The 26,665-nt window shown below is 47.8% G+C and overlaps 2 protein-coding genes across 4 annotated transcripts; both read left to right on the top strand.

Moving 5' to 3' along the window:
* Positions 1-68: 68 nt before the first annotated feature.
* NMB (neuromedin B) lies at positions 69-14,372 on the top strand. Of its 3 annotated transcripts, none has more exons than XM_009429736.5 (3): positions 7,837-11,508; positions 12,156-12,328; positions 14,097-14,372. In XM_009429736.5, exons 1-3 carry the CDS (start codon positions 11,352-11,354, stop codon positions 14,229-14,231), a joined length of 465 nt encoding a protein of 154 aa, XP_009428011.1. In that variant the 5' UTR covers positions 7,837-11,351; the 3' UTR covers positions 14,232-14,372. The 3 variants fall into 3 exon arrangements, with proteins under 3 accessions (XP_009428012.1, XP_009428011.1, XP_001162171.1); XM_001162171.8 differs by having other exon boundaries at positions 7,844-11,508; positions 14,092-14,372; XM_009429737.5 differs by lacking the exon at positions 14,097-14,372 and having other exon boundaries at positions 69-11,508; positions 11,824-12,328.
* Positions 14,373-15,163: 791 nt separating this feature from the next.
* On the top strand, positions 15,164-26,445 carry WDR73 (WD repeat domain 73). The gene is made up of 8 exons (XM_001162099.8): positions 15,164-15,267; positions 15,809-15,876; positions 16,728-16,816; positions 20,909-20,997; positions 21,580-21,644; positions 23,186-23,350; positions 23,698-24,063; positions 25,802-26,445. Exons 1-8 carry the CDS (start codon positions 15,227-15,229, stop codon positions 26,053-26,055), a joined length of 1,137 nt encoding a protein of 378 aa, XP_001162099.1. The 5' UTR covers positions 15,164-15,226; the 3' UTR covers positions 26,056-26,445.
* The last annotated feature ends 220 nt before the right edge of the window (positions 26,446-26,665 follow it).

The following is a 26,665-nucleotide window of genomic DNA, read 5'->3' as shown; positions in this document are numbered from 1 at the left end:
TCTGAAATTTGCCTTCCTTGGCTGGTTCTTAGTACCCCTTGGGGGATATAAAGGCTTGGTGTGAACAGTCCTTCAGCTAAGAAGGTTGCTCTGATACTAACAACTAGTTTTTTTTGTCTGTCTGTTTTGCGTGTGTGTGTGTGTGTGTGTGTGTATGTGTGTGTGAAGCAAAAGTAGCCACTGACAGTCATAGGAAATCTCTTAGTCATAAAATTGATTCTTCCCATGACTCAGATGTGTATAAAACCCAGCTAGTGTTGCTGAGAGGTTCAGAAAATCTCACTTGGTTATAAAAAGTCATAACCCTTTCTACACTTGAGACATTTTCAGTCCTTTCTACACCAAGGCAGTGTGCATTAGCATCTAGAGGCAGAGGAAAGGGCTGGAGGACAAGCATTCTGCTTGGCGTCTTTAAAGTCTCATTTGTCTGAACCTGTTCTCTCAAGTGCCTGACTTTGCATTTCTCTAATGCAGACTTAAAGCAAGCAGTTTAAAGTAGTGAGTGTACAACCCAATTGTATGTTTTCTTTTAATATCAAGGCAGTGAGGGAAATAGGGAGTATAGAGTAAACCAATATCTTTTGAGCACAAAATACTCTTAATTCTATCTGTTCTCTTGTTGTATTAATGTGAAATCTTAAAGTGAGTTTTCTGTGTTAGGCTACTTGAACAGTTTCTATTATTTGTTCAACTGCAGTGGAAATCAGTCTATGCCGTAATGCTAATGGCATGAGAACAGGGACAATTACTCTTCTGAAGCCCTCCCCTGTGGAGAATAGTACCTTCCTAAACCCATTAACCAGGCTTTAGCCTTCCAACTTTGGATATGGGCTCTTAATATTCTCAACAGAGTATGAAACTTGGCAAATCACTGCTAACAAATGCTTTTTTGAACCTGTCTGTGAGGCGTATATAGTACTTATATTTTCTCATGAACCAGAAGCTGAACATTCCCTGTGTGGAATAGCAGGAAATTGCCATTTATTCCATTTTTTCCCCCCTCATCACCTGTGGAAGATGCAGTTCACTGCTCAGCCTAATCAGTACGCTGGTTTTTGTACCAGCCTTTCTAGGACTACTCTAGGGGAGAAGCAGTGTGCTTTGCTGGCCAAGGTTGGGATCCTAGGGTTCTCTGTGATCCTAGCTTGCCTGAATGTAAACATCCTTGTACTTGTATCTTCATCTACTCCAGATTTCTCCTTATAAATGTATTGGGAGGAAAACATTAATACTTTTTTCCCTTGCATATATTCGCAACCAGTTTTATATAAGTATTATTTTTCCTCCTTTCCTGGATGCTGTAGTTGCAAGCAACAACTAAGTTTCTCTGAAAAGGTAATCAAATCATTTAATAATATTTGAATCACTCCATTAGCCAAAAATAAAAAGATTACTTGTGGGGAGGGGTATTATATTCCCAATTTTTATCTTGTCTAGTTTAGTGCTAAACATAAGACTTAAAATGGGAGATTTTATTAGCAAATATATCCTAAAAGCTCTTTGCAAATGTAAGAAATGCCAGAGAGGTTTTATTTGCTAATTGAATGGTGTGATAAGCTCTTTGAGATTTGGTAGGGCAAGTGGAGAATTGGGAGGGCTCAACCATTGTGAGTGAAAGGAATTGAAGAAGAGTATGAAAATTGATCAAACTTCAAATGAGAAATTGATAATGGGATTATCTCTTTGGCCGTTACTTGTCTGCTCTTATACCGCTAATCAATATTGCTAATCAATCTTTTTAAATTATTTCCAATGTCTGTCCTCAGTTCTAGTTCCATGTCTCCCTTTCCTCTGGACACTTCCACTTGATTGTCCCGTCTTTAAACTCAAGTTCCTGAAAACTTCCCCTCCATATTTCATGTTTTCTGTGAAGGAATATTCACCTAGATTTGTCATTTCCCTACCATATCTAGCCACGTACTAAGTCCTCCATTTACCCCATCATTCCATTCTCATTGCCATCACCTGAATCCAGAAATACTTATTCAGTGGCTCCCTGTTGCTTGTGTACTGGTCACCCTGCAGTGTGCCAGTCTGTGCCTGTTTTGGATAATTACCACCTGTTATTAATACTTAGTTTTAGCCTGCCTTTTACTTTCAGAAATGCTTCTTGTTTGGACCATAAATTTTGTGTTCATACTACCCTTTCCCTACATTGAATTCAAACTTTGAATTCCACCAACAGTAAGCATCCTTATGAGTGCAAACATCCTTGTACTTATGTCCTCATCTATCCAATCCCTCCTTATACACTTATTGGGAGGAAGACATTAATACTTTACTCACTCGGGCTGGGCGTGGTGGGTCATGCCTGTAATCCCAGCGCTTTGGGAGGCCGAGGTGGGTGGATCACTTGATGTCAGCAGTTTGAGACCAGCCTGGCCAACATGGTGAAACCCTGTCTCTACTAAAAATACAAAAATTAGCTGGCCCTGATGGCATGTGCCTGTAATCCCAGCTACTTGGGAGGTGGAGGCAGGGGAATGGCTTGAACCTGGAAGGCAGAGGTTGCAGATTGTGCCACTGCATTCCACCCTGGGTGACAGAGACTCTATCTCAGAAAAAAAAAAAAAAAAAAAAAAATTTCATTCACAACCAGTTGTGTAAAAGTATTATTTTTCCTCCTCTGCTGAGTGTTTCCACTTGTATTATGTCATCTTATTTCTGTTTATCTGAGTCTTACCGTCTTCACAAGTTCTGCTGTCACTCAGCATTTGCACCCTTACACTGTTGGTTTAAATTTGTGGATATGGCCTCGAGGTCCTTGGCAGATTGTAAGCTCCTCCAGGACAGGAGCCCCATTTCATAGACACTGTTCTGTCTTTCCTCAGTAGCCTCAAACAGCATCTATTAAATGTTCAGTACGATCATGCATTGTAGTCAGAGGCAGTAGCTTCAGTTAGCATTGTTGTTGAGCTGTTATTTGGAGGCAGAGCATATGAATCATTAAAGTGATCTGTACTTTCCTGTTATTTAGTAAGTACATTTTCTTGGTCTTGCCAAATTTGAATCTGAAAACTTTCTCCATGGTTCCATTTAAACAGCATGTACCCTTCCCAGATTTTTAACTGTTAATCCTGCTTCCTTCTTTTTTGTGTGTGTCCTTAGGCTTAGGCTGTTGTGTCTTCTTTCTTGATGGGAGAAGTATTGGCATGTATCATTTTTCTTTAAGGAATCACAGGCTTCCTTCTTAGAGACCCAGGGCTTGGAATAGAGAAATTCTCTGTTATCCTGAGTGCATTTCTTAGTATTTGCATAAGCCTTTTACCAAGTCTAGCTAACCTCTCAGAACGTGGCATGGAGGCTGATTTCAGAATCTGAGGGCTGGGCCTCTTCTTATGACATTTTCCACTGTTAAACTTCAGAGATGACCCAGCTGGTTCTAGCTAGGTAAATGGATGTCTACCTTCATCAAGCAGCTCTTTCACTCAGGACGGCCTGTTCAGGTTGTTTTGTAGCCAGGTATATCTTCACCACTACTGTCTCTTGCTAGAACAGTAAGTAATACAAGGTAGGCTTTCAGAAGTAAAATAGCAAATATGACCCTTCACACACAACTATGGTGGGTGTGAAGCCACCATAGTTATTGCCATTCAATTAGCAAATAAAACCTCTCTGGATATAGAAAGAATGCTGTGTAACCAAAAAACATTATCAAAACTAGAATGCGCAGGGCTTACCAAAAAATGGTGAAGATGTTGCCTTCCATGTGTCATTCTAGGTCCTAAGGATTTTTCCAGCTGCACTCTCACCAGACATCACATTCTTGCACCCTGGACGTTGGTCTTACGGTACAGACATTCTGTCTTTGTTTATGCTGGTCACTCTGCCTGGAGTGCCTGGTCACTTCCCTACCTACTGAAAGCTTTCTCATTCATTTAGCAGACATTTATTGAGCATCTGCTCTGTGCCAGATTTTGGGCTAGGCCCTGGGGATACCAAGATGATGGATAAGACCATGTCCCTCCTGCTCAGTACCTTAACAGGGGCAATGAACATTAACAGATTTTTCCACATAGGATCTTAAGTATAATTATATTCTTCCCGCAATCACAAAAAAATAAGTACATAAATAAAAATAAGTGCAATGATAGAGATGCTCAGGGAGCTCCAGAGAGGAGTGTTTCTTACTCCGGATGGAGCTTCTGAGCCCATGTCATACTTCCTGCTCTGCACTGTCCCGTACTTTGTTCGTGCTCCTCTCGAACATTGCCCTCAGAGTGGTTTGCCTTATGTGTGTCTCTCTCCCCCACCAGAGGGTCGGCTCCTGGAGGGCATTAAGACAGAGTCAGCCTCTGATTCATCCTTTGATATCTGCTAGTCCCTATTGCAGTGCTTTGCATATTTTAAACTTATTTATACTCTCTTGTTCCATAAAGATACCTCCAGTACTATGTGATGAAATAGAAAATAATTGAAGAATTCAGGTTGAGAGAAATGTGGGAGAAGAAAAGGATGAAATCAGAGGTGAGGAGGCCGGGCACAGTGGCTCACGCCTGTAATCCCAGCACTTTGGGAGGTTGAGGCAGGCAGAACACTTGAGGTCAGGAGTTCAAGACCATCCTGGGCAACACAGTGAAATGCCGTTTCTACTAAAAATACAAAAATTAGCCAGGCGTGGTAGCCATCACTTGTAATCCCAGCTACTTGGGACGCTGAGGCAGGAGAATCTCTTGAACCTGGGGGGCGGAAGTTGCAGTGAGCCAAGATCGCACCACTGCACTCCAGTGTGGGCGACAGAGCAAGAGTCCATCTCAAAAAAAAAAAAAAAAGAAAAAGAAAGTAAAGAAAGAAATCAGAGGTGAGGTTAGTACCTACAGGACATATCAAAAGATTCTGTTGTCTACTGGAATAGATCCACAGCTTTGGCTCTCAGTCCTTAGCTGCTAATGCAAAGAGGTTCGGAACTAGTCATTTATGTGCTTTATGGAAGGGGTATAAAATGAAATTAAAAGAAAAAACTTATAATGTATCTGAAAACCAAGAAATTTCTTAACTGTGCTGCGTGACTTTTTTTTTACAATAACCCCTGTACTACTTAGTCTAATGATAGCGCTATTTCAGCGAATGTTCCAGTGTAGGTATAGTTTGGCAACTTTTGCAAAAAAGCTACTTCACAAAAGACCATCTACCCATCTAAACCAGGAATCTTCAACTTTCCTGTAGAACAGCGTTCCTTAATCTTAAAACTCATGGCCTCTTTTGGGAAACAAAAATCTCATACCTCCTCTTCATTCTGAGAAACACCCTTCCACCGCGCCAGTCTATAATATCCAACCTCTTATCCTCATCAGCCAAGAGTATTTGATCTTGCTTTCTCTTAAGTTTGTATTATAGAAACGATAATAACTTCTTTCCCATATACAGTTATTATTATATTGAATATGACTTTCAAACTGTATATCCTATCCTTGTTCTACCAATCTTAGGCATTTCTGAAATTCCACCTACTCTTTTTTTTTTTTTTGACACGGAGTTTCACTCTTGTCGCCCAGGCTGGAGTGCGATGGAGCAATCTTGGCTTACTGTAACCTCTGTCTCCTGGGTTCGAGTGATTCTCCTGCCTCAGCCTCCCAAGTAGCTGGGAATACAGGCATCTGCCACCACACCCAGCTAAGTTTTTGGTATTTTTAGTAGAGACAGGGTTTCACCATGTTGGCCAGGCTGGTCTCAAACTCCTGAGCTCAGGTGATCCACCCGCCTAGGCCTCCCAAAGTGTGAGGATTACAGGTATGGGCCACTGCGCCCAAATTCCACCTACTCTTTTTTTTTTTTTTTTTTTTTTTTTTTTTTTTTGTGAGACTCCGCACTTTGCCTAGGCTGGAGTGCCATGGAGCAATCTCCACTCACTGCAACCTCCGCTTCCTGGGTTAAAGCAGTTCTCCTGTCTCAGCCTCCCAAGTAGCTGGGATTCAGATGCTCACCACCATGCCCAGCTAATTTTTGTTATTTTTACTAGAGACGGGGTTTCACCATGTTGGCCAGGGTGGTCTTGAACTCCTGACCTCAGGTGATCCGCCCACCTCGGCCTCCCAAAGTCCTGGGATTACAGGCGTGAGCCACTGTGCCCGGCCCCAACCTACTCTTATTAAGAATCATTTCTCTAAAACTGTTACTTTAATTGGCCTGTCTACTTAGATTGGTAAGCTGTATTCCAGATTTAATTCAAGGAGTCTAGTTAGAAGAATTTATACTAGACTTAATGTCAGGCAAGTAAGTAAATTGGCTAGCATCAAGCTTTGATCAAAGCTCTCAGCCTGACAACTTATTTAAGCCAAAATAGAATGCTGTGTAGAATCCTTTTTCTTGGAATTGGTCAAGAGTTGAGGTAGATGGGCTGACATTTTAGTTTATCAATTTTTGATGTAATAGGCATTTTTGCCAGAGCCAGGCACTGTTGTGTCAACACCATGGCTGTTATCCAGGGAACTTTTTCCCCCTCTGAGATGGGCTTCATATTTAAAGCAGGCTTTGCTTTTCCCAGGTCGAGCTAATAATAGTGAGTATTTAGAATATGCCAGGAGCTCTTCTAAGTGCTTTATAGTTTATAACAAACTTTTACCTTCTCTATTTAATGAACCTTCTAAATGACCTTCATTTTATAAAAGAGAGAAACCAGGAGAAGTTCAGGGATTTGTCCAGAGTCTTCTGGTCCATGCATGGCAGAGCCAGATTTGAAGTCTGTTGCTTTTACCATGTCACAATGCTGGATGTCATAACCCAGTCCTTTTACCTTTGTAAAGTCTATTGAAATTATTTTATTTGCAATAAATTCCACAGTTGCAAAGCCCTTGGGAATTCTTCTTTAGAGGCTCTAGGTTTTTCTTGTGCAGAATTGCTCAGATTATTAGTCTCTTAGAAATAGTGAGATTCTGTGGCAGATTTCCAAGCATTTAAACCTCTTTGGAGATTAAAGAGTATTCATTCCAGTTACAGAAATGTCCCCTAACATATGTGAATATTACTCCCAAATAATTAAGAATGCTGGGCCTGGGGCTTCTCACTTCCTTAGGTTTTCATAGCTTTCCTGAGTACTGCATCAGTTAGCTGATCAGCAGCCTTTGTTTTTTAGCCACCATTGGAGTCATGATCACGTTCTCATTAGGTGTAGGTATTTTCTTTTTTTCAAATATTGCCTTTAAGAAAACATTTTGTTAGCCGGGCGCAGTGGAAGCTGAGACAGGAGAATTGCTTGAGCCTGAGAGGTAGAGGTTGCAGTGAGCTGAAATCATGCCATTGCACTCCAGCCTGGGCAACAGAGCAAGACCTTGTCTCAAAAATAAATAAATAAATAAAAATTAAAAAAAAAAACTTTTGTATTTTGGCAATTTTGATTTACGAAAGATTTCCTTCTTGAGGTTACTGTTCTGATTTTATAGGTAATCCCTATGCATTCCCTCTGAGTTTAAGAAATTGTATCCAATATCCCTGATTTTCCCTTAAAGATTCTGCTGTTTTCCTGGTTCTCTGGTCCCTTCTTCACTCTGAAAGTAAAGAGTAGGGCCTGAGATATCCCAGGATGTTTCTCTTCATCTCCCCAGCCCATACAGTTGGAGATTGTGCTCAAAAGATTTGCCAAAATAGAGATTTTACACCAAGCCTGTCCAACCCGCGGCCCTCGGGCCACATGCGGCCCAGTAGGTTTTTTTTTTTTTTTTTTTTGAGACGGAGTTTCTCTCTTTTTGCCCAGGTTGGAGTGCAATGGCACGATCTCGGCTCACTGCAATCTCCGCCTCCTGGGTTCAAGAGATTCTCCTGCCTCAGCCTCCTGAGTAGCTGGGACTACAGGCGCCCGCCACCACGCCCGGCTAATTTTTTGTATTTTTAGTAGAGACGGGGTTTCACCATGTTAGCCAGGATGGTCTCGATCTCCTGACCTCGTGATCCACCCGCCTCAGCCTCCCAAAGTGCTGAGATTACAGGCGTGAGCCACCACGTCCGGCCACGGCCCAGTAGCTTTGGATGTAGCCCAACACACATTCGTAAGCTTTCCTAAAGCAGTAAGAGATTATTTTGTGTGTGACTTTTTTTTTTTTTTTAAGCTCATCGGCTATCATTAATGTTAGTGTATTTTATGTGTGGCCCAAGACAATTCCTCTTCCAATGTGGCCCAGGGAAGCCAAAAGATTGAACACCCCTGTTTTACACATCCTGTTGTGACAACTCTAGGTTTCCCGTCATTTATTTTCTTTTTCTTTCTTTCTTTCTTTCTTTTTTTTTTTTTTTTTTTTTGAGGCGGAGTTTTGCACTTGTTGCCCAGGCTGGAGTGCAGTAGTGCGATCTTGGCTCACTGCGGCCCTCACCTCCCAGGTTCAAGTGATTCTCCTTCCTCGGCCTCCTGAGTACCTGGGATTACAGGTGCGTTGTCATCACGCCCGGCTAATTTTTGTATTTTTAGTAGAGATGAGGTTTCACCATGTTGGCCAGGTTGGTCTCGAACTCCTGCCTCAGGTGATCCGCCCATCTCAGCCTCCCAAAGTGCTAAGATTATAGGTGCGAGCCCTGGCTCCTGGCTGTAATATCCATTCTTAATCGCTATTTTTGATGAAGCAATTTTTTAATTAAAAAACTTGGTGTACTTTAAATATTTTCCTGGTGTTAGCTATGATAGGATTTGCCATGTATCTTTCACCCTTTTAGTTACCCCATGGGTTGTTTTGTGAACCTGCCTCACATTTTCTGTGCATGTCCTTGAATGTTGTAGAATCCTAGGAGGGTCGAGAGTGGGTTCTGAAGAGCTTCCCCACGTACCTCCATTCAATTCAATGCTAGCCTTTCCCCATGGAGTGGAGGCCTTTGGACTTCTCTTGCCACCAGAGTGGACTTAGGGAACAGGCAGTTGGCATTTGAGGTCCTCATGCTAAGCTTAGAGCCTAGCACTCCCTTGAGCAAGCCACCTTCTCCCCTGTGCCTCCCATTTTTTTCCCTAAGGTGAGTGCTCCTAAGTCTGTGGAGGTGCTCCCCTGCTGTTTTCTCCAGGGTCCTCAGAGGCCCCCCCTTTTTTTTTCTATAGTAGGCTGACAGAGCAAATGGTCCCAAGGGTGCCTGGGGCCAGCCTCAGAGCTGTGGCTGCAGCTGTGAACCCAGGCTGTGTCAGAGGAAGCTTGGCTTAAGTATAAATAACCTTAGCAGAACTCAAGGTCCAGTCACCTGTGGAAGAGAGGTGAAACTCGAAATGCAGTGCCCACTCCCTCTCCCTCCTGAGATATACATAAACACAACTTGGTGTTGAAATTTGAGATGGTACAATGGGAGTGGGTGTGGTTTAGGGAGAGTTGTATCTGCCCTGCATAGATTTGGGGGCCTGATGCAGTGGTCCAGACAGACCTGAAATCTGATTCCAGTGGGACATCTGGGAAAGTGGCTAAACCTCTTAGCCTGTTCCCACCTATAAAAATGAGGAGACAGAAACCTACCAAATAAGATTCCTTCAAGCATTTAAGTGATGCAGCACTCAATCAGTACCAGCTTCTGTGTGTTCACGCTAATTTCTATTATCCATGGACTAGAGAAGATAGGATGGGGGTTTGATGGATGCAGAGGAGAGGGAGGGGGGTCACAAAGGAATGATTACCGGGAGGTGATAAGAGCTATATCTGTACACCATGGCTAAGCTGTGACAAGAAAGCAGAGAGGTGTAAATGCCAGGGTGGGAGGTGAGAAGCAAGGAGATTGGGGGGAAAGCCAGGGCCAGAAATGAAACGTCCCTGTCCTGTGTGTCATGCTCCTGGAAGCTGGGCCTCCAGCTGGGTATGACAGCCAGTTTTTCATGTGAGCTTCCCCTTCTAGGATGGGGATCCACAGAGCTAGCAACCTTGCTGAGCTAGATACTAAGCAAGAGTCCTAGAAGCAGGTCCCATTATCAAGCCAGATGGGAGTAGGTTCTGGTACAGCCACTGTGTTCCGTGTTCCAGAGGTATCCAGAGTCCAAGGGGTGGTCTGCACCCCCGCTCCTCCATCACTCTCTCCTTTGTGTACTTGTCTCTCCAATGAGATGGTTAACTCCCTTGGGAGCAAGGAATTATCTGTCGCCCCTCTTCTTGTGTCTAGTGTAGTGCTCTGAACAATGGGTTTCAGTTAATTAAGCAAACATAAATGTATTCTTCTGGAGCACAGTGTTTTCCTCTGCTCATTATATGATACCACTTATCCAGAAGTTCTTTCCAAGAAAGTCCAGACAGCTCCTGGGGAGAACAAAGTGCCAGGTGTGAGAGGGCAGGTCCTACAAAATTGCTGCTTCCGGCCACAGAGTACTTATGCTAAAACATGTAAAAGTATTAAAATTAGGGCAGTGTGGTTATTACCATTTTACAGTTGAAGAAAGTGAGGTTCAGCCGGGTCACAGCTTGTACATGGACTCCTGGGTGCAGTGCAGTCCTGGGTGCAGTGCTCTTTCCACTTTCTTGACCCAGAGGTCTGCTTCCTGCCCATAAGCCAGGCCCTCCAGCTGGATGCCCGTTCCTCAGAAGCGGCCCTTTGTCCCACCCTCCATCATTCTGCATTCCCATCCTGAGCACCTACTGTGTGCCAGAACATTTCCAGACTGTGATGCTGGCTGTGAGAGGGCAGAGAGCAAGGTGAACACGGGTCAGATTCCCCCAAAGGGCGGAGGTGATGGGGATTAGTTTATGGAAGTCCTTTGGTGCCTAGCACTTGGCTGGATACTGTAAAAATGCCTCTGTTAGCCTGGGAAACCTAGCGACATCCAGTCTCTTGGAAAGAAAAAAAAAAAAAAGCCAGGCATGAAGGCGTGTGCCTGTGGTCCCAGCTTCTGGGGAGGCTGAGGCTTGAGCCCAGCCCTGGAGGTTGAGTTTGCAGTGAGCCGTGATCGCGCCACCGCACTCCAACCTGCGCGATACTGCCAGATCCTGTCTCAGAAAAAAAAAAAAAAAAAGGCTGTTACCCGGGAGGAGAGCTCCTCGCCCGACCTCTACCCTCATGAAAAGAGGCTCAGAGGGCTGAAGTGCCTATTTGGCCGAAAGCCGTGGCAGGGTGGCAAGGCAGGGCCAGGGGAAGCGGCTCCGCCGCCGGGGCCGGGCCCCTGTTTGGCCGGTGCCCGGTCCTTAGCCTGAAGGTGGTGGGCTTCCGCCAGAAGCCCCTGGCGGAAGCGGTGCCCGCGTGCGGGCCAGAGTGTGGGTGTGCAGGTCTCTGGGCGGCCCAAAGGGGGTGCCCCTGCCTGGTAACCTAGCGGGAGGGTGGGGACGGCGGGGAGGGCGGCGGGCGCGGGGCATGGCTCCGCTGCTCAGGGCAGGCTCCGCCCCCAGGGGCGCGGATTTAAAAGGATCGAAGGCAGCCCCGGAGCCCAGCGGCCGGGAAGCGCGCCCGAACGAAGCCGCGGCCCGGGCACAGCCATGGCCCGGCGGGCGGGGGGCGCTCGGATGTTCGGCAGCCTCCTGCTCTTCGCCCTGCTCGCTGCCGGCGTCGCCCCGCTGAGCTGGGATCTCCCGGAGCCCCGCAGCCGAGCCAGCAAGATCCGAGTGCACTCGCGAGGCAACCTCTGGGCTACCGGTAAGTCTTTGGGGACGGAGCAAGCAAGCGCCCCTCATGCAGTTCAGACCCCATTTCCTTCTCAACCCTCTGGCCGCTCCTCAGCCACGGACACTAGTGTCGGAGCAGGTGGAAAACCCTGGGGCTCATCTAATTTAATAGATATGTACTTGAGACCCGGACAGGTCAGTGACTTGGCTAAGGTCGCGCAGCCAGTTTAAGACAGGGCTGGGCTAGATCCTAAATCCCACTGCCAGCCGGTGCCCCTTACCTTAGGCGAGACTTAACCGAATCTTCTAACCGCTGGTGTGTTTTTGCTGCACCTCCACTTTCCAGGCACCTCTTCACTCTCCACTTCCTACCCTGCCCTTTTTCGTCCCTTGTCCAAGCAGCCCACACAACTAGCAGAGTTTCTCCCTGGCCCTGGACCATCCCACCTTCCTGCCAGCTGTGCCATCCTCTCTACCTGTTCAGGAAAAGCTGAGGGAGCAGGCTTTGCCACCACCCAGACACCTTTGTGGCTCCTTGGTGAGGTGGAAGCACCAAGAGGAGGAAGGTTAAGTATCTTCCCGCCACAAGAACGGAAACGTGGGAGAGATGAGGAACTTTTCCCCTGAGGTAGGATCCTGGCTGCTTGACTTCCTTGTGCCTGGACACCTCCTTTCCAGGTCACTTCATGGGCAAGAAGAGTCTGGACCCTTCCAGCCCATCCCCATTGGGGACAGCTCCCCACACCTCCCTGAGGGACCAGCGACTGCAGCTGAGTCATGATCTGCTCGGGATCCTCCTGCTAAAGAAGGCTCTGGGCGTGAGCCTCAGCCGCCCCGCACCCCAAATCCAGGTGAGCCGGGCCCCTGCTCCAATGTCAGGAGGGCCCAGCTGGGGCCATTCCCGGATCCTGCATGGGAGGAATTACCACCCAGTACTGTATTAGGGTGTGACTGTCTGACTAGGACATTATGGGTGTGGACCCCAGAAAGCCAGGTTTCCAGGCTTTTCCCTCTTGAGGCAGAGCTCAAAGGAGGAACAGTCCAAAGAAAGGAAGCTGACCTTCCCAGCAGACCCCATGGGGCAAGAAGTAGGGAAAGAAGTTCCCCTGACTCATCACCCAGTCTAAAGTAACAGACTGGGATCATCAGCCTTTTGGAGCAGGACCTTTCTCCCCCAGTCTACACAGTCTTGTCCCACCCGTGCTGTTCCCTGCTGCATTAGTCAAGTCCACCTTTGCTGTGTCCTGTGTATGCTTGTGGCCGGAATGGGACCCTGAGGCCCAGAGAGGGAAAGAGAAGTCAGCAGCCAAGACAGAGTCTGGACCTTATTCACCTGGACTGGAGCTCTTCCCATTCTCTCATCTGCCTCAGTATCCAGTGGTAGGGTTTAGCAACTTCAGTACATTTGACATTCTAGGCTGAATCATTGTTTCTTGTGAGGGCTGACGTGTGCATCATGGGATGTTTAGCAGCATCCCTGGTCTCTACATACTAGATGCCAGTAGCATCTTCCCCCCCATCAAGTTGTGACAACTGAAAAGACCTCCAGACATCACCAGATGTCTGCTGGGGGAGAGAGCCCCAAATCATTATTGGTTGTCAGTCACTGATCTATGGGATTCAAGACTCCAAAGCTGGAGCCAAGCCAGCCTCAAGGTATAGCCCCGCTGAGTGGCAACTCCTTCATTGCCTGCTCCTGGTGCTGTCCTTACTGCACACCACGCTCCCTGGTCCTGCTGCTGTGTGCAGAAGGCAGTGTGATGTGGTAGAATGTGGGTTCTGACTACAACGTGCTGGGCTCATAACCTAGCTACTTAGTAGCTGTATGACCTTAGAAATGTCCCTTAACTTCTCTAAAGCCTCAATATTCTTCACCCATAAAATGAAGATAATAAGGCCCATCTCCCATTAAATGAGACCATTTATGTCAAATGCTCAGCATGGTGCCTGGCTCATAGACAGCCCTTAGTAGATGGGAGCTCTTATCAGTCTGTGAGCTCCCTGGCGGACCTGTTGTAGACTCGCCTTCATATCCCCCACTGTGCCTAGCATATAGTGTGTGCATTTTGAAGGGAGAGGCATTCCCTAGAAAAGGTCCAACCCAGCCTCAACCAACATCCCTGACTTCCTGAAGCACAGAACCAGCAGCCCCTGAGGACCTCAGATGTAAGGCCTAGGAGCTTGGGCTGGCTGAGTCTGAAGGGAAACAATGTCACCTCTAGTGCCCTTGGTTTTGAAGCTCTGACACATGCAGACCAACTAGAGAATCTCAGAAGCAGCAGTGCCTAGGTCTGGGGCTTCAGAGTGAGGTCTGGGGCAGAGCTGGGGTGGGGAAGTGAGGACGCTGACACTAGCCCAGCACCAGGCACTGTATTTGGATTTTCTTCCACGATCTTCTTTGACTGTCATGACCACCCTGGGTGATTGGGGCTGTGTTCTGAGAAAACTACTGCCCCGACCCCTCCAAGGCAATTCAGGGTGCTCTGGGGCCTGCCTCAGCTGACAGCCTGCTGGTGCCCACCTCTGCAGACATCTGGCACTTAGGAATGGCAGGATGCCCCTATCTTTATCAGGAGCCCCTCCCTGGCTCAATTCTTCTGTTGTTTCTCTTCAGTACAGGAGGCTGCTGGTACAAATACTGCAGAAATGACACCAATAATGGGGCAGACACAACAGCGTGGCTTAGATTGTGCCCACCCAGGGAAGGTGCTGAATGGGATCCTGGTGATGGCCCCATCTGGATGTAAATCCTGAGCTCAAATCTCTGTTACTCCATTACTGTGATTTCTGGTTGGGTCACCAGAAATATCGCTGATGCAGACACAGATTATGTTCCTGCTGTATTTCCTGCTTCCCTGTTGAATTGGTGAATAAAACCTTGCTCTCTACATACAATGCCTGGTCCTCTCCTTTCACCCGTCTTTTAGGGGATGGGAGGAAAAGGGGGCTGGAGGGCAGAGTGTTCAGTGAGATGGGGCTGGCTCAAAAAGTCCAGAATACCCCATGCCATGGCACCAGCCTGGCACTGACTCTGGCCTCCTACCCATTCATTCAGCAAGCAAATAACGCCTGTTGCATGCCAGGCTTCGTGCCAAGCGCGGGGTTCTACTCTCATCTCTGCCACCTACTGGCGCAGGCAAGTGTCACTAGTTTCCTCGCTAGTAAAAGGGGGCTGCAAACACTACACTGCCGGACTTTACTCAATCCCCCCGCCGGACTTGGAGGGGAGCGCCGAGTTGGGATCCAGACCCTGCCGGCCGCTTCCTCTCTTCTCTGGCCGTCAGAAGGGTTGCCAGCGTTAGCAAATAAAAATACTGGACACCCAGTTAAATTCGAATTTCAGATAAACAATAATTTTATCTAATAAAATGTACCAAATATTGCATGAACATACTCGTAAGAAAGAAATTATTCACCGTTTTTCTGAAATTCTAATTTAACCGGGCGGTCCTGTATTATTTCTGGCCTTGGAGCATTCATTGCCCCTCTCTTGGGCTGCAAACACCTGGCCCTAAAACGGGCGATCATTTGGTCCTCAGGTCCTGCTTGGAGCTGACAGCGGGAAAGTCCCGATTTCAGGTCACTTTTCCCGGAGCTTTCGCGGAGAAAACCCGTAACCCACCCATGCCGGGCCGCAGCTCAGCCTCTTAACCCCGCCCCTAACGGGAGGCCCTGCCCACATCTCGCGAGAGCCGCGCGGCCCCCGAAGGCTCGCAGGCGGAAGTGAGACGCCGGAAGCGGTCGTTGCCATGGATCCTGGGGACGACTGGCTGGTGGAATCCTTGCGCTTGTAAATCGTACGGGGCTGGGAGATGGGAGATGGGAGCTGGGCCTGGAGCTTGCCTGGCGGGCGGATGGGTGTGGGTGGAGGCACGTTGGGGATCCTGGTGCAGAGTGGGCCAGCTGTGGCCTCGGGGCTCGCCACCGTGGAGGACTCCGCCTGGGCCTAGGCCCCCATCTCTAGGAAATGCCTCCTTCCTGCGTGCGCGCGTTGTGAGATTACTAGTAAGAGCCGCGCTTGTGAAGACGCAGTGCCCAGTTAGTTTGCGCCAGCTTCTGAGTTCAGCTCAGAACACAGATGATCTCATTGATTCCTCACGTCAACCTTGGGAAATCTGGGTACCCTGGGACGTCCACACATGAGGACCGAGGCTCAGGGACATCAAGGGACTGGCCTGGTCCCAGAAACAGGGAGTAAAATGGGAAGTAAACTCAGTCCCACGTCTGCCTGACTCCAGAGTTTGGGCCACTGAACCATGCGGCTGCCATCTTGGAGTTCTTTGAGCTGTGAAGTGCTGTGCATCGTGTGATTCTGTGTCCCTTTTGTGCAGGTACCAGGATTTCTATGCATTCGACCTGTCAGGAGCCACTCGAGTCCTTGAATGGATTGATGACAAAGGTGGTATACCTTCCTAGCCCTGAAGGAGAGGGAATCTCACTCCTGAGCTGGGTTTCAGGAGCTAAGCCTAGAGGGACCCAACCGACTCTTCTGGGCACCTGAGAGTCACTTGTAGCAATTTGATGCCCCATCAGCACTAATATTCCTCTTATTAAGATCTCTGACCAGGAGCAGTGGTTCACGCCTGTAATCCCAGCACTTTGGGAGGCCGAGGCAGGCGGATCACCTGAGGTCAGGAGTTCGAGACCAGTCTGGCCAACATGGTGAAACCCCGTCTCTACTGAAAATACAAAAATTAGCCGGACGAGGTGGTGCACACTTGTGTACCAGCAGCTACTGGGGAGGCTGAGGCAGGAGAATCACTTGAACCCAGGAGGTGGAGGTTGCAGTGAGCTGAGATCACGACACTGTATTCCAGCGTGGCTAACAAAAAAAGTCTTCAGGCTGGGCACTTCAGGAGGCTGAGGCAGCGGGCAGACTGCTTGATCCCAGGAATTTGAGACTAACCTAAGCAAGGAAACCCTGTCTCTACAAAAAATACAAAAATTAGCCGAGCATGGTGGCTCACGCCTATAATCCCAGCTACTCTGAAGGCTGTGGTGGGAGGATCACTTGAACCTGGCAGGTTGAGGCTGCAGTGAGCTGTGATCGGACCACTGCACTCCAGCCTGGCTGACACAGCGAGACCTTGTCTGAAAAAGACACAACCAGGTACTCAATTCCTCCATACAAGGCTGCACAGTGAAGGAATGTATCCTTACTTCGGGGGATTGGGTGAGAGTTTGTAGACCTATCCATGGTCTGCAATCTTTCTAACAATTTGTGACAGCTACCTCTGCTTCTTTTTCCAGGAGTCTTTGTTGCTGGCTATGAAAGCCTGAAAAAGAATGAAATTCTTCATCTGAAATTACCTCTCAGACTTTCTGTAAAGGAAAACAAGGTAACTTAAAATATAAATGCTGAGTATGTCAACTTTTATTTATTAAACATTTGTGGAGCTCCTGTTATCTACCAGGTATTGTCCTGGATACTAGAAAGAGAGAAAGCGCTAGGCCTGCCCTTCTAGTCTAACAAAGGGAGGCACATATGCACAGAGATAAATGCTGTAGAATGTCTCGTGGTTTACAGAGGGCTATCAGAGGAGGAGGTCAGTTATACTTTATCAGAAATAGATTTAGGGAGCGATTAAGGATATAGAGGGCAGTTGAAATGCGTAGAGTGGTTAAAGTCACCTAGTGAATGTGTGGTATATAAGGAGTGAGGAGAATATAGTGAGGACGGAACCTCAGGGAACACATTTAAGGGATGAGTACAGGAAGATGCACCCCCCCTCCCCAAAGAATACTAAGAAAGAACAGCCTCTGAGGTAGGAGGAATCTCAGAAAAGGTCAATGTTTCTGAAGCCAAGAGAAGAGAACTTCTCAAGAAAAAAAGAGTTAGTAGCTGTCTAGAGTTCCAATAAAATCATTGAGAGAAGAATTGAAGGCCAGGTGCAGTGGCTTACGCCTGTAATCCCAGCACTTTGGGAGGCCGAGTTGGGCGGATCATGAAGTCAGGAGTTCGGGACCATCCTGACCAACATGGTGAAACCCCGTCTCTACTAAAAATACAAAAATTAGCCAGGCGTGGTGGCGCACACTTGTAATCCCAGCTACTCAGGAGGCTGAGGCAGGAGAATTGCTTGAACCCGGGAGGAGGAGGTTGTAGTGAGCTGAGATCGTGCCACTGCACTCCAGCCTGGGCAACAGCAAGACTGCATCTCAAAAAAAAAAAAAAAATCATTCAGATGAGGAATTGAGTTCATTCATAAGACTGGCAATTGGGAAACTCTTGGTGACCTCTGCTACAGGATTTTTGCTGGTGGTGGTCAGGCCCAAAGACTAAAAATGAAGAGGAAGCAGAGTTACAAAATGTAGGAGGGAAGAAGCTAAAGCAGCAACTAGTCGGAAACACAGATCTGAGGGAAGGTTTCCTAAACACAGAGGCTTGAGCAGAGTTACAAGCTATGGGAAAGTAACCCTTGAAGAGGGAGAGGGTGAAAATGAGGGAATATCACAGGGAACACGCTCCTGCTTCCAGGAATAGAAGGTGAGGATAGATCAGGAGTCCAGGGGATGGTATTAGTCATCAGAGGACAAGGGAGGAGTGAGGCATGCAGGCAGATGACCTTGAAGGGCCATGTGGGGGCAGGAATTTGAGTGTTTGCTCCTGAATTCCTTTTTGTTTTGAGACAAGGGCTTGCTCTGTCACCCAGGCTGGAGTGCAGTGGCGTGATCCCTGGCTCACTACAGTCTAAACCTCCCAGGCTCAAGTGATCCTCCCGCCTCAGCCTCCCAAGTAGCTGGGACTACAGGCATGTGCCACCATGCTTGGCTAATTGTTAAATTTTTTTGTAGAGATGAGGTTTCACTGTGTTGGCCAGGCTGGTCTCGAACACTTGGCTTCAAGTGATCCGCCTGCTTTGGCCTCCCAAAGTGCTGGGATTACTGGCATGAGCCATCACTCCTGGCCCCAAACTTCTTAAAAAAAAAATTTTTTTTTTTTTTTTTTGAGGTCTCACTCTGTCACCTAGGCTGGAGTGCAGTGGCGCGATCTCAGCTCACTGCAACCTCTGCCTCCTGGGCTCAAGCCATCCTCCCACTTCAGCATCCCGAGTAGTTGGGACCACAGGCATGTGCCACCACACCTGGTTAATTTTTGTATTTTTTGGTAGGGATGGGGTCTTGCCAAGCTGTTCTCAAACTCCTGAGCTCAAGCAATCCTCCTGCCTCCCAAAGTGCTGGGATTCCAGGTGTGAACCACCGCACTTGGCCTTTTTTATTTTGTTTTGTTTTAAATTATTTAATGAAATAAGAAACAATCCGAGCGCGGTGACTCATGCCTGTAATCCCAGCACCTTGGGAGCGGGAGACCAACGTGGGCAGATCACTAGAGGCCAGAAGTTCAAGACCAGCCTGGCCAACATGGTGAAACCCCATCTCTACTAAAAATAAAACAAATTTGGCCAGGCGCATGGCTCACGCCTGTAATCCCAGCACTTTGGGAGGCCGAGGTGGGCGGATCACAAGTTCAGGAGTTCGAGACCAGTCTGGCCAATATGGTGAAACCCCATCTCTACTAATAATACAAAAATTAGCCGGGTGTGGTGGCGTGCGCCTGTAGTCCCAGCTACTCAGGAGGCTGAGGCAGAAGAATTGCTTGAACCTGGGAGGTGGAGCTTGCAGTGAGCCAAGATCAAGCCACTGCATCCAGCCTGGGTGACAGAGTGAGACTCCGTCTCAAAAAAAAAGAAAAAGAAAATTAGCCGGGTGTGGTGGTATATGCCTTTAATCCCAGCTACTCAGGGGAGGCTGAGGCACCAGAGAATCCCTTAAACCCAGGAGGCAGAAGTTGCAGTGACCTGAGATGGCACCACTGCACTTCCAGCCTAGGTAACAGCGTGACACTCCGTCTCACAAAAATAAGTAAATAAATTTATCTTAGGGCCTCACCATGTTATGGAGTTGAGTCTAATTGTTTAGAAGAGAAGAGGCTAAGAGGCTAGACAAGGACATAGAAAAACATTGTTCAGCCTGGGAGAGGCTAGATCCCATGCAGATGTGGCCCAGTTTTTATCAAAGTAGCCTGAGGACCACCCTACCAGGGCCATTAGGAGTGCTGGCTAAAATGCATATTCCTAGCATACTTCCCAAACATACTGAATTATAATCTCAAGAGGGAACGCTTAGGAAAAATGCCAAGTTTGTAAGACTGACATGGTGACTCACACCTATAATCCCAGCACTTTTTGAAGCTGAGGTGGTGGACTCCTTGAGCCTAGGAGTTCAAGTCCAGCCTGGACAACATGGCAAGCCCATCTCTTCACAAAATTTAAAAAGTTAAAAAAGACCAGGTGTGGTGGCTTATGTCTGTAATCCCAGCACTTTGGGAGGCTGAGGCAGGCGGATCACCTGAGGTTGGAAGTTCGAGACCAGCCTGGGCAACATGGCAAAACCCCGTCTCTACTAAAAATACAAAAATTAACTGGGTGTGGTGGTGCACACCTGTAGTCCCAGCTACTCAGGAGGCTGAGGCAGGAGAATAGCTTAAACTGGGGAGACAGAGGTTGCAGTGAGCCAAGATCACGCCACTGCCCTCCAGCCTGGGCTACAGAGTGAGACTCTCTGTCTCAAAAAAAAGTTAAAAAAAAAAAAAAAAGCCAAATTTGTACTCATAAAACCCAGAGGCTACAGAAGCTATAGGGTAGCACCTAGTGTTCTTCATCTTCCCCATCTCCAGTCAGGCTTGAGTCAGGGGTTCACCCAGACTGAGCCTAGCTGTGAGAACTGAGTTACCTCCCCGCTCACCACCAGCTTTGCCTTGTTTCTTCTATGGCCACCTCCTTTTCCCTTGCCTCTGGTTCCTTACATGGAGATAGTAGAGCCTAGTGGCTAACAGTGTGGACTTGGGTTAGACAGACTTTGGTTCAAATTCACAACTTAATACTTGTATGACCTTATATAAGTGGCTGAAGCTCCTTGTGCCTTAGTTGTGTCATTTGTAGAATAGGGATAATTATAGTACCTATATCATAGGAGGTTGTAAGAATTAAATGTGATAAAGCCCTAAACACTGCGCCTGACACAGTGAATACTGATAAGTTGTAATTGTTAATTTTTATCGTTAGAGGAACCCACCTGACTTCCAGCGGGAGAATGGAGGGAGAAATGGGGATGTGTCCATTGCTCTCTTTGATGAAGCTGTTAAGCTTCTCTGGCTTCTCTAGGAAGGCCTGGAGTATAATGCTTGTGCTGTAGTAAAAGGGGCTAGTGAAAGGCTAGGAGAAGGGTTTTGGATGTGCAAAGGAAAAAGGAAGCTGTACGTGTAGGCAGCTGAGACCAACATTGCCAAATACCAGGACACCAACGCCCTTTCACCAGCTGAGTGGCTTCCATGGCCTCCTGCCAGGCTAGGACCTGACTCCTCACTTAGAGTTCCTCTGAAATGTTCATTTGAAGAGCTGGCTCTGATTGGCTACTCCTTTGTATTTTAGGGCTTATTCCCAGAAAGAGATTTCAAAGTGCGCCATGGAGGATTTTCAGACAGGTCTATCTTTGATCTAAAGCATGTGCCACATACCAGGTATGGTCAATTTTGTGATCCAGCCATCCACACAGGATGGGATGGGATGGCTGCAAATGCCTGGGGGTATTCTGCCTCCTCATCTCCATTCCCACCCCCTCAGCACACAGGCACATGTGAGTGCACAAGTGTGTGCACACAGATACACACAGATTTAGAATACAAAGAAACCACTGCTGTGGCTTCATAGCCCCCCAGAGCCCTTGGACTAATGTAAGTAACAGTTCTACCAGAGTTGCTCCAGGGAATAGATACGGGACAGAAAAATGCTCTTCTGTTGCTCTTGGGTGATAATTGCTCAGTTGGGAGAGGCCAAGAGTCTCTGGGTCAGGTTGTGTTTGGCCCCATACTTGTGTCCTCTGTAGGTGACCATCATGACACATGGAAGCTTGGGCTCAGTCTCCCTAAAGTTGATTGAGCCTGCTCCTTATCTGTGAAATGAGGGTGGTTGGCCTTGATGATCTTGCAGTAAGATGTCCTGATATGGGAAGTGGAGTCCCAAGCTAAGTGTGCTGGAAAGGGGAAGGGACCTGTGTGGATAAGCTCCCCGTGGTCTGGACTGATTTTGTCTTTTCTGAATAGATTGCTGGTTACCAGTGGCCTTCCAGGTTGTTATCTGCAGGTGTGGCAGGTTGCAGAGGACAGTGGTGAGTGAATTTGACTTGATGGGGTTTGGGGTTCTAGGAAAGTGTGACTCATACACCCCTGTCCCCTAATCTGAGCCAGTTAAGAAGTAGACTCAGGCTGGGGACAGTCTCATGCCTGTAATTGTAGCACTTTGGGAGGCTGAGCTGGGTGGATCACTTGAATTCAGGAGTTGAAGACCACCCTGTACAACATGGTGAAACCTGTCTCTATTAAAAATACAAAAAATTAGCCGGGCATGGTGGTAGGCACCTGTAATCCCTGCTACTGGGGAGACTGAGGCAGGAGAATTGCTTGAACCCGGGAGGCGGAGGTTACAGTGAGCCGAGATCATGCCACTGCACTCCAGCCTGGGCAACAAGAGCAAAACTCCGTCTCCAAAAAAAAAAGAAGAAGTAGACTCAGAGCCAGGTGGGAATTAATCTACTTTAATGCAGACAAGGTGAATTAGCAACCATAGCATGGCATCCAAGCCCCAAATGGAGCTTCCTGTAACCTGCTCCTGGAATTGAGTTCATCCAGAGAACTACTCTCCCTAGGCAGGGGCAGTGGCAAGGGCAGAGCTTAGGCTGCTCAGGTGAGCTCACCTCTTTGGCAGCATTAAGCATATATTAAGAGAAGCCTCAGATGTAGAATACAGAGAGGAGAACCTGCCTGCTAACCAAGCAGGTGGAGACAACCAAATAAAAACTAAAACTTGGCTGGGCGCAGTGGCTCATGCCTGTAATCCCAGCACTTTGGGAGGCCAAGGTAGGTGGGTCACCTGACCAGGAGTTTGAGCCCAGCCCGAGCAACATGGCGAAACCCCGTCTCTACTAAAAATACAAAAAAATTAGCTGGGCATGAGGGTGCACATCTGTAATTCCAGCTACTCAGGAGGCTGAGGCAGAAGAATTTCTTGAACCTGAGAGGCGGAGGCTGCAGTGAGCTGAGGTTGTGCCACTGGACTCCAGCCTGGGCAACAGAGTGAGATTCTGTCTCAAAAAAACAAAAGAACCAAAACAAAACTTGACTCAAAGCCAAGGATGTTCCATTCAGTGTAAAAAAGATGTGGACTTTCTTGTCCACCTTACAAGACAATGACATCTGTAATGTGACCTGTACTTGCTAGGCTTTAGCAAGTCACTCGAGGTCATGGAACATGTTTTTGAAGAAATAATATCAGTTCATGAATTCTGTACCTGTTTCTTGTCGCTGAAGGGGTAAGTGACATCAGCAGCATGTTCATTCCTTTTCTTGTCTTCTACCTGTTCTCCACAAAAGTATAAAAAGCCAGAATTGCTTTTTGGGTTTTGAGATGGCATTGTCTTCCATTTGCAAAAAACAGTTTATAAGACAAATAATAAAGAAATTGAAATGTTTCTGATGGTTTCAAAAATGTAAACATAAGCCAGAGTAGTTATGTCTCAACATCATCTCTTGCCAGCCGGCAGCTCCTTTTCTTCCTTGATCTTCTAAATGTACAGGGGAAGACAGCTGGCGGCCTGTCATGTTTCAAACCTTCATTAAAGTTCTGGATTTTGGCCTCTTCGTTTTCCCCTAGATGTCATTAAAGCTGTCAGCACCATTGCTGTGCATGAGAAAGAGGAGAGTCTCTGGCCTAGGGTGGCCGTCTTCTCCACATTGGCACCCGGAGTCCTCCATGGGGCGAGGCTCCGCAGTCTGCAGGTCATTGATCTGGAGTCCCGGAAGACCACGTACACCTCAGGTACCATGGTACTTTGTCCCTTGCTTGCTGCTCCAGCCGGCATCACCCACCAGCCCAACTCAGCCACTATAAAAACTGAGTTCAACTCTCTGTGCCAGGTGTTGGGGATATACAGTGAATAAGAGGTAAGCCCTGGCCTCTAAGGGCTCCTATGCTGGGGCAGGATTAGGCAGTCCCAGGGACCAACACCCAACCAGCTGAGCAGACAATGGTGAGATGAGTGGGAAGGGAGATGTGATTTATTCTGCCTGGGACTGGTGGGAAGGGACCTGTGACCAGCCAGCCCTGCCAAATTGCCAGACCCATCTGCCTCCAGCCGCTTGTCTCCTTTGCTGTCGGTCTTCCAGATGTCAGTGACAGTGAGGAGCTGAGTAGCCTGCAGGTCCTAGATGCAGACACCTTTGCCTTCTGCTGTGCTTCGGGCCGGCTGGGGCTTGTTGACACCCGCCAGAAGTGGGCACCATTGGAGAATCGCAGCCCTGGCCCTGGGTCTGGTGGAGAGAGATGGTGTGCTGAAGTTGGGAGCTGGGGCCAGGGCCCTGGGCCCAGCATTGCCAGCCTTGGCTCAGATGGGCGTCTTTGTCTTCTTGACCCCCGGGATCTCTGCCATCCTGTGAGCTCAGTCCAGTGCCCAGTATCCGTACCGAGCCCTGACCCAGAGCTGCTGCGAGTGACTTGGGCCCCAGGCCTGAAGAATTGCTTGGCCATCTCAGGTACTGCCGAGCAGGATTTCGTCTTGTTATCTGATCTCTTTCTTCCAGGAGACTGTTGGGTGCTCAGGAAGGAGCCTCCAGCACCATGATAAACCTGGCTCCAGGAGTTAAAGTTGCTCACAGAGAAATTCGAACTCTCCAGGTTCTTCAGTGGCAGGCCTTTTCCTACCCTGGCTACTAAACTTCCACACATTGGCAGCAGGCCTTTCCTAGCCTAGCAGGAATTCAGGTCTCAGGTTGGTGGAGGGGCCTGCAGACAGTAAGACACTGGGACAGACATCGGGCTGGGTCAGAAAGAAAAGGGGACAGTGGCTAACACAGTGAAACCCCGTCCCTACTAAAAATACAAAAAATTAGCCAGGCATGGTGGCAGGCGCCTGTAGTCCCAGCTACTTAGGAGGCTGAGGCAGAAGAATGGCGTGAACCTGGGAGGCGGAGCTTGCAGTGAGCTGAGATTGCACCACTGCACTCCAGCCTGGGCGACAGAGCGAGACTGTCTCAAAAAGAAAAAAAAAAGAAAAAAAAAAAGCAGCAGGGACAGCACCTCAAGGGTACTTCTCAGCCTACTTGCCTTTTGAAATGTAGCAAGTTGGCCGGGCGCGGTGGCTCACACCTATATTCCCAGCACTTTGGGAGGTCAAGGCGGGTGGATCACAAGGTCAGGAGATCGAGACCATCGTGGCCAACATGGTGAAACCCCGTCTCTATGAAAATAAAAAAAATTAGCCGGGTGTTTTGGTGCACGCCTGTAGTCCCACCTACTCGGGAGGCTGAGGCAGGGGAATCGCTTGAACCCGGGAGTCAGAGGTTGCAGTGAGCTGAGATGACGCCACTGCACTCCAGACTGGCGACAGAGCAAGACTCTGTCTCAAAAAAAAAAAAAAAAGTAGCAAGCCAGCTAGGTCAGCAGGCCCCTGGTTCTGGTCTGGTGGTAGCTAGTTGCTTGCGGTACTTAATGTGGGTATCTAAAAGCCAACAGGAAGGATCCGTCGAGGCAGGTGGGGGTTGAAAAAAATCATTAAGAGAGCAAGAAAGGATGATTGGAAATGCCAGGATCCAGAAAGAACAGAAGAGCCAAGCTCAGGTAGAGGGGCTGGCTCTTCAGTACCAGGAAGATGGCAGGATGGGATGAGTGTGCGTGCAGCTAGATCATGCAGGGACGTGAAGGTATTTCTCTCCAAAGGCTTCTGTTTCCCCCATCGAGTAGGAGACAAGGCCATCTGCTGAAAGGGACGCAGAGGTAGGGGACTGGACTCTGGGGCAACTTGAAAAGGTTTGAAGAAGTCTCTTAAGCCTCAGTTTCCTGGGGAAAATAACAGTATCTGTGTCATACAGTTCTGAGGATTAAAAGAGCTAATACTTGTCCAGAATTAGCCTTCGAGCCTCACGCATAACAGGTGCACAACGGATGCTCATGGTTACATGCCCCACGGAGTCATCAGCTGCCAACACTGAGGGCAGATGCTACTTGCCCGTGGTTAGCCTTTTAAGTGCCTTGATTCCTCATCCAATAGCCTGTTTTGGTACCATAGAACAAATTATAAAAAGTACTTTAGGGTCTGGGTGCCTGTAATCCCAGCATTTTGGGAGGCTGAGATGGGAGGATCGCTTGAGGCCAGGAGTTCAAGACCATCCTGGTCAACATGGTGAAACCCCATCTCTATTAAAAATAGAAAGAAAATTATTTTCAAATAAAATTAGGGATTCATTGTCAAGCCTCTCTTTTCTGTATTCTCAGGTTTTGATGGTACAGTCCAGGTCTATGATGCCACATCTTGGGATGGAACACGGAGCCAAGATGGAACACGGAGCCAAGTAGAACCTCTCTTCACTCACAGAGGTCACATCTTCCTAGATGGAAATGGGATGGACCCTGCTCCTTTGGTCACCACCCACACCTGGCATCCCTGCAGACCAAGGACTTTGTTATCAGCAACAAATGATGCCTCTCTGCATGTGTGGGACTGGGTGGACCTTTGTGCCCCCCGCTGACACCAGCATCTTTCCATCTAGGCCTCTAGAAAGGGGAGGAGCTGCTGTAGTAGCAAGGGTGCTGATGTAGGACTCAAGTGACTACCAGTCCCTGTTACCAGCTGTGTGGCCTTGGGCAAGTCTACCAGCGTCACTTAGCCTCAGTTTCCTTATCTGTAAAATGAGGATAGTAAGAACTACCTCGTAGTGATATTGCGAAGGTTAGAAGAAACGCATGGCATAATTACTTGGTAGCTATTGTTAGATCTGGGAGTGTGAAATGGTAGCGTTTTGTCCCTGTCTTCACACTATCATAGGGAGAATCAAAAGAGCTAACAAATATAAACATGCTTTGTGAATTTTTTTAAAGAAAAAAATGTGGAGGGGCCAATAAACATGAAAAAAATCCCAGCCCTAGTAGCAATTAAGGAAATAGCAAAACAAGATTTCTGCTCCTCTTGAGTGGTTCTCATGGGAACACAGGTGCACTTTCCCACACTTGTCCCCCCAGGTGACTAGGTTCAAGAGACATTTGCTTTTGGTGGCCCCACAAACATTTCCTTTTGAGGGCCCATAGTGAATATTAAAGTGTGCTGGACATGGTGACTCATGCCTGTAATCCCAGCACTTT

The sequence above is a fragment of the Pan troglodytes genome, chromosome 16 (genome assembly GCF_028858775.2).
Source record: "Pan troglodytes isolate AG18354 chromosome 16, NHGRI_mPanTro3-v2.0_pri, whole genome shotgun sequence".
Lineage (NCBI taxonomy): Eukaryota > Metazoa > Chordata > Mammalia > Primates > Hominidae > Pan > Pan troglodytes.
The sequence above is the reverse complement of the archived record's forward strand: the minus strand, read 5'-3'. Positions and strand labels throughout refer to the sequence as shown.